Raw genomic sequence first — 7,531 nt, forward strand, 5'->3', positions numbered from 1 at the left:
CACCCCTATAGTAGTCTACCAGCTTGTGTATGGGTACTGATGCTATCGGGTTGGATTTTTAATGAAGTGTCAAACAGAACCAAACCAACTTGTCAGCTCATGAATCTTTAGTTGGCAGCCGTAGTGTTCGCTTTGAAGATATGATGACATTACCTGTATGGGGAGCACCAGTTCTTTTCGTAAAGAAGAAAGATGGGTCTATGAGGTGTGCAGAACAAGATATATCATCTATTGTGTTCTCGAAATGTCAAAATTTATTTATGTTATTTAGCTATTTCAAACTCTGATCTTTTGTTTCAAATGGTTATTAGTAATGAAATGAATGGTAATTGCTTTGAAGATTCCTGTGACGCACCTGAAATGTTTACCTTATTTAAATTTGAATATTCCTGTTGCCTTTAAAAAAAATCCTCAAAAATTTAGGTTAAATTTAGATACCTTACAGCTGGATCTGGGACAGATTCAAAACACGTGGCTGGATATAGTTAGATCCTAATAAAAAATCAAGTAACATGGTTAGTTTTGTGTTGTAATTCGGTTTAACCCAACCTCTTTTTCTTCACTTTCACATATTTTTGCCCGTTTTTCAGTGGGCCGAGTACCACAAGAACTCAAACAATAACCAGATCTAAGACTCAATTTGAAATCCGAATCAGTTCAGTATTTGGAAACAAGCCGATTAACTATTCAAAAATTGGTTACAGATCGGGTTAAGCATGACCTGTTTGTGCCGGTGCGATCTGCAACCTAAAAATCTATGGGCGTGCAAAATTTTGCCTCATGGACTTGAACGCTAAACGTGGCATCTCAACCCACAAAAATATACCACGTAGCCGCTTGTCTGCGTCATTCTCATGAAGGAAAAGCTCTCTTCTCCCTGCTAAAAAATAAAACCCTCTATTCTGATTTCTCTCTCTTCCAAGAACACCAAAATCTTACCTCTCCCATATGGAGATGGGTTCGAGGAAGATAGGCGTGGCAGTGGATTTATCAGCGGGGAGTAAAGCAGCACTAAGGTGGGCGTGTGAAAACTTAGTGAGGGAAGGAGACCACCTCATCCTTGTCCATGTTCAAGCAAGCTTCCTCTATGAGCAAGGAGAGATGCAGCTCTGGGAACCCACTGGATCACGTAACCGATCTATTCCTTCTATAGCTACCTCCCCAATTCATTGATTTCAAGCATGCATGCCTGTTGGTTTGGCTTTCTTTTCCTTGTGTGATACGGTGGGTGTGGAGCACCCGTGCATGAAAATTTCATGTATTTTACCATTTGAGTGATGCATGGTGCTTGAAAAAACTGTGTTGTAGTTATTGGCCAACCATCCAAAATCATCCTCTACTGTCACTTTTTATTCTTTTTGAGTTGGTGAGATGTCATAGAGGTGATCAAAAGGATACCATCTTGCCTGCAGAGCTCTACCTTTCTAGTTTATGGGCGAGTGTGGTTTGTCATTTGACATGAGATGACCATGGTTCGAAACCGGCGGAGTGCATCCTTTGCTGCAAAGTTGGAAGCTAGGTGTACTCTCCATGGTTGATGCTCAAATTACAGATCCGGTGAGTTGACCCAGGCCTCATTTTTGCAGTATCAATTTGTTAAACGTACCTCAGCCCAGCTTGCACTTTTGTTGTTTGAGCTCATGGTAGCAAACTGCTGCTGATTGCAGTTAATTGAAGGCAATTCATAATCAGACAGAGAGTTCATCATTAGAAAGTGGAAAGCGTAGTTAACGAGCCCTACTTTCCGGATACCCACCTTACAAATAGCCGGTAATTCATCACGTATTTACAGATAACCACCTCAGTTTTCTGTTCTACTGCCTAATGAACTACTTTCATAAGAAAATACATGACTGAATCCTCCATTGTAGTTGAAATAAAGGAGCAGTTTAGTCTACTGCATGAAGATAGGCCAGGCATGTCTTTATTGCAAAACTAAAATTTTTTAAGTGCTTAAATGTATAAACCAAACAAGTTATTCGGTTGTTTGTGAAATGGTTGAAAAGTTAGGCATCCTTTTTTTTATAGGATTCCATTGACGATATGAAAGGATTGCTCTTCCCTACACTTTCAACTACCTATTCTTTTTTCCCCCTTGAATAGCCAAAAAGCAGCACATACACAGGTTATCCTTAAAGAGTACATTGCTTAACTGTTTACTCTTTGTAGTAATGAATTATTAAACTTAAATACTTGAGCCTTTGAAAGCGGATGGTTGATTCTCTAGAATAAATTTCTGAACAGATGGACTACTGCTAATGAAATTTCAGAATTATTTTCTTTGATACTTATTCATTTTCTTGTTCTATAGCTTTTATTCCTTTGAGTGAGTTCTCTAATCCAGAAGTTAAGAGGAAATATGGAGTCCAACCAGACATAGAAACAATTGATATCCTCAATTCTGCTGCAGGAAAAAAACAGGTCATCTCTCTCTCTCTCTCTCTCTATGACTATTGGCAGCCAAAATTTCGTGAAATTTTGAAACTTTTTATTTTTCTTGTGTTTTATGGAAAATGGCAATTTAATTTAAAATTAAAGAACCAATTTTTAATTATATTTCACAATGAAGAAACATAAAGTAAATTACAAAAATTAGAAAAACAAAAAATATTAATTCATGTGGTTCCTATTGGACAGTATCAAACAGACAATTTCTCATATTTTTTGAAAAAAAAAAAACGCCGGCACTTATCAGACTGCTCACAATAATTACATGGCCATGTTGACAGTTTGTAGCAGTTGCAAAAATATACTGGGGAGATTCCCGGGAGAAAATATGTGAAGCAGTCGAGAAGATTCCACTTCATTGCCTGGTTATTGGCAGCCGAGGGCTCGGAATAATAATGAGGTATGAAAATTTTATTACTTATTAATATGTACGAGATGGGATGCATGAAAGCTTATGAAGCGTTTCTTTCCTCCTTTACAGGGTGCTATTGGGTAGTGTTAGCCATTATGTTGTCAACAATGCAGCCTGTCCAATCATGATAGTCAAGAATGTACCCCCAATATTATGCGAAAATTAAAAGCTATGTATGTTTTTCTGAATGCATGGAATTACACACGAGTGCTGTCATGAGACCAATCTGGAAATTGGAAATACCATCTTGTGTATACCTAGTCATGTATGTAAACAGCTTATACAACCAATACTCAGATGCTATTAAGGAACAACTTTGCAAATTATAAATGTTATATGTCGGTATATGCGTTTTACTTTTCTTCTATGATAACTTGAGAAACTACTCACTCACTAGTGAGCTCATTGGTGTAAAGAACCGGGTCCTTGAGCACCAGGGAGTATGCCCTGCTTCAGCCTTACAACAAAGACACACACGTCTATGGGTTTTCAGTTCAACTTGTAATGTTCCTTCAGCTTGATGATGTTCAAGAGTGGCCCTACCAGATGAGTAAAGTCGACCTTTTCCATTTTATTTTGGATACTGGATATTCTACCCATGAGAATGAAGAAATCAAACTCACGGGAAATCACAAAAGTTTTAACGCATTTGCGATCATGGATTTTTGAATGGCAGAAAAAAATTATTTATGTATTGAAATCTGATGATTCAAAACCTGATCCTTACTAAACAGGACGTACATGCTTATTTTCATAGTTGTTTTTCAATTTTTCTGAAAATCTGATTTGGTGATGTAATACTCTACATGGTTCATTCAGTGGGGCTGACATTTCGTTTGGATCTTCTAATTTTGACATGTAAGCAAGGTTTTATAATGTTTAAAATAAAGGACATAAATTTTCAAATTTTAAGCATTAAAAAATTATGTGTTTCATTGAAAGAACACGATCCAGGGGCTGGTTATTGCAAAATAACCATATTGGACACATCAGTATGATCCAACCACTGAAAAATGATCTCTCTCATATATTTCATCAAAAGACTGAAAAAGCAGTTGACCTAGGATGTACAATCGGACTTTGGAAATATGGGCCACCAGAATCTGTTAACTGAAAATATGTGAATTGAAGTATGAATTGAGATTTTTATGGGGTTTTATTTATTTTTTAAATGTTATTGAACAGATGTAATTTAGATGTTTGGTTTTATAGAATCAGAATCATCCAATTATAATGTATAAGCAGGATCTTTTAAAGCTTGAAAATCAACCATTTTCGTAAATATTCAATCATTCAAAATCACAATTTTCATTGGAAATACATGATCCAACAATCGATTCTTAACAAATGAATAACGTTATTTGCTGGGTTGGATTTGCAAAAAAGTGTCAGAAATGCCTAGTTCAAATTTTAGTTAACATATTCTAGTGACCTATATATATATATATATATATATATATATATATATATATATATATATATATATATATATATATATATATATATAAAGAGAGAGAGAAAAAGACAGAAACCTACAAAATGGGCACGATGCTAAATGAAACATGCAAATGTATTTTTGGCATTTTTTTAAATCCTGACCCTACATATGTGATCTATATGTTTGTTTTTTTAGGAATCACTTCTTGGAGAGATTGATTTGAATGCACGCGTTTTTATAAGGTTTTACAAATTAATGATCGATAATTTTCATAAATTTTTTAGGCTCAAAATATTATTATTTTTCATTCAAAATGCACGATCTGAGTATCATTTTTTAATAAATCAATCATGCTAAATACATCTATGGGGTTAAACTTTTGAAAAAAAAAACACTAAAAATCCAATAGCAAGTTTCATTTAGCACCACGCCCATTTTGTAGGTTTTTATTCTTCACACACACACACACACACACTAAATAAATAAATAAATAAATAAATAAATAAATAAAGAAACTTGATGAACCTATTTTAGGAGTTTGAATGAATTATTTGTGAGTCAAGTAAGAGCCAAACCATGAGCAGCTCGTTTTGTTAAGGTATATACTTTGTTTGGAACTGCAGATTATGTGTTTTATTCGGAGCTGAACATAGCTCCAAATTCTACTAATCAAATCATAACTTCATTGGATGTGGAGCTCCTTGACTGGATATGGACCTTTGGTATTGCTAAAAAATCCAAGTCACCGCCAAGCTGTTGACTCTGTTGGGATTGGAAACATAAAACCAGAGCGCCAAATTGATCTTCAGGTCCAACTCATAGTACAAATGGATCTTGTAGGTCCAACATGAGAAAACCAGCTAACAGAAGAAATAGAGGATTGAAGGGAAGAACTAAGTTTTCATTGATTTTACATGTGGTAGGTACACATGTATTTATACAAGAGCAAACGTAAACACATACAGTCAGGACTCTTAACCGAACAAGAGTTCTAAGTTCTTGTAAAAAGACAATTGATGATAACGATAATCTGAAACTTTTGGAACGATAATTTGGAACTTCTGGAACTCTAATATGATTAGAGTTCTGATAGTTCAATCTTCTTAACACTCCTCCTCAAACCGGTGCATGGAGATTGCACACACCGAGTTTGTCAAGAAGGTGGACAAACGCTTCCTTTCCCAAGGCCTTGGTAAAGAGATCAGCCACTTGATCTTGGCTACGAATATAACATGTCCGAATAACGCCTTGCACCAGTTTTTCTCTCATAACATGACAATCAATGTCTATATATTTGGTGTGCTCATGAAACATCGGGTTTGTTGCAATATGCATAGCCGCTTAATTATCACAGAACATCGTGACCGACTGTGTGTGATCAACACATAAGTCACTTAATAATAATTTAAGCCATACAATCTCACACACAACATTTACCATGGCATGATACTCTGACTCGGTTGACGAATGAGAGATGGTAGCTTGCTTCTTTGTTTTCCTAGAGATAGGAGAAGGACCAAAAAATATACAATACTCGATCACAGAGCGTCGCGTCTGGGGACAAGCTGCCCAATCTGAATCACAAAACGCAGTAAGGTGAAGAGGATTATTGCTTTGCAGCAATATTCCTTGTCCAAGTTGTGACTTCAAATATCAAACTACGCGAAGAGCGGCTTGTAAGTGCGAGAGTCTTGGTTGCTGCATGAATCGACTCAGGACATGTACTGCAAATTGGATGTCCAGTCGTGTAACACTCAAATATATCAATCGTCCAACTAGACAGTGATAGTGACGAGGATCATGCACAGGGTCCCCTTGCTCTGAACTCAATCCATGTTTTTGTTCCATAGGAAAGGAGATGGGTTTGGCACCAAGAAGGCCCATCTCAGTTATGATATCCAAGGCATACTTCTGTTGGGATAAATAGATTTGTTTATTTGAACGTGCAACTTCAATACCCAAAAAGTACTTAAAGACTCCCAAATCTTTTATGTAAAAATAACTGTGAGAGATATAGTTTCAAATTATCAATTTCTCCTGGATTATTGCCAGTAACGACTAGGTCATCCATGTGGATCAAAACCAACACAAAAACACGACACTTATTATATGTATAGAGTGAATGATCTGCATGAAATTGTTTAAACCCAAAACTTTTAAGAGCATTAGACAGTTTCTGGTACCAATTCCGCGATGACTGCTTTAAGCCATATAGAGATTTCTATAGTTTGCATACACGATTCTCCGATGTTTGGCATATCCCAGTGGAATCTCCATATAAACATCTTCATGCAAGTCTCCATGTAGAAACACATTTTGAACATCCATCTGACAAAGTACTCAATTGCAAGCAGCCGCAACTGCAAGTAAGGTTCTTACCGTGACCATCTTTGTAACCGGGGCAAAGGTCTCATTGTAGTCAAGGCCCTCTTGTTGTGAGTATCCTTTGGCGACCAATCGCGCCTTATACCATTCAATCGACCCGTCAAACTTATGTTTCACTTTATACACCAACTTGCAACCGATGGGTTTTACGTTGTCAGGTAAAGTGGTGACAGTTCAAGTATTATTTTCTTGTAAAGCACATATTTCTGAGTGTATAGCATCCTGCAAAAATTTATACTGAGCCACTTCTTCAAAAGTACCAGGTTCATGAGTGGAAGCGATAAAGGCTAGAAAAGAAGAGTGTTTACTTGATTTTTTTTTGAAAGAGACAAACATTGACAATGAAAATCGGGTACTTAGTTTAGAACCTTGTGTTGAAGATGTATTCAGACTTGGTGAAGAAATCAACGAGCAATAGAAATCTTTTAACCATGTATTGAGTTTTCTTGGTCAGAATGATCTTCTAAGATCACTTTTGATGGAAGATGTGGGTTCTGTACCATTGGGACTCATGACTTCTGATTAAGGCCATATAGAGAAATTTGGAGTTTCATGGGTTGGTACATCAGTAACTGAATCTTATAACGGGTGTGACATGATAACGGTTCCTTGATCTTCGGCATGATCTATAGGCTTAGGCAACACAATTACGTCCTCTTTTTCTTCAATGGATTTATAAAGAAATATATTTTCATGAAAAATCACATCTCTATTGATAAAATTTTGATGATTTTCTAAATCATACACCTTATATGCCTTTTGTACTTCTGAATAGCCAAGAAAAATACAATGTCAGACTCTCGAGTCAAATTTGCTTTTTTTTTGGTCGGTGTCAGTTACATAACATA

At 36.2% G+C, this 7,531-nt stretch overlaps 1 protein-coding gene across 1 annotated transcript; it reads left to right on the forward strand.

Annotated features, from left to right (window-relative positions):
* The first annotated feature begins 948 nt into the window (after window positions 1–948).
* On the forward strand, window positions 949–7,209 carry LOC149834025 (universal stress protein PHOS34-like). Its single transcript, XM_090009264.1, has 5 exons — window positions 949–1,129; window positions 2,312–2,421; window positions 2,730–2,848; window positions 2,930–2,999; window positions 7,138–7,209. The coding sequence occupies exons 1-5, from the start codon at window positions 949–951 to the stop codon at window positions 7,207–7,209; spliced, it is 552 nt and encodes a 183-aa protein (XP_089865390.1).
* The last annotated feature ends 322 nt before the right edge of the window (window positions 7,210–7,531 follow it).

Source organism: Nuphar pumila, chromosome 6, assembly GCF_984573655.1.
Source record: "Nuphar pumila chromosome 6, dmNupPumi1.hap1.1, whole genome shotgun sequence".
In the NCBI taxonomy this organism is placed as follows: domain Eukaryota; kingdom Viridiplantae; phylum Streptophyta; class Magnoliopsida; order Nymphaeales; family Nymphaeaceae; genus Nuphar; species Nuphar pumila.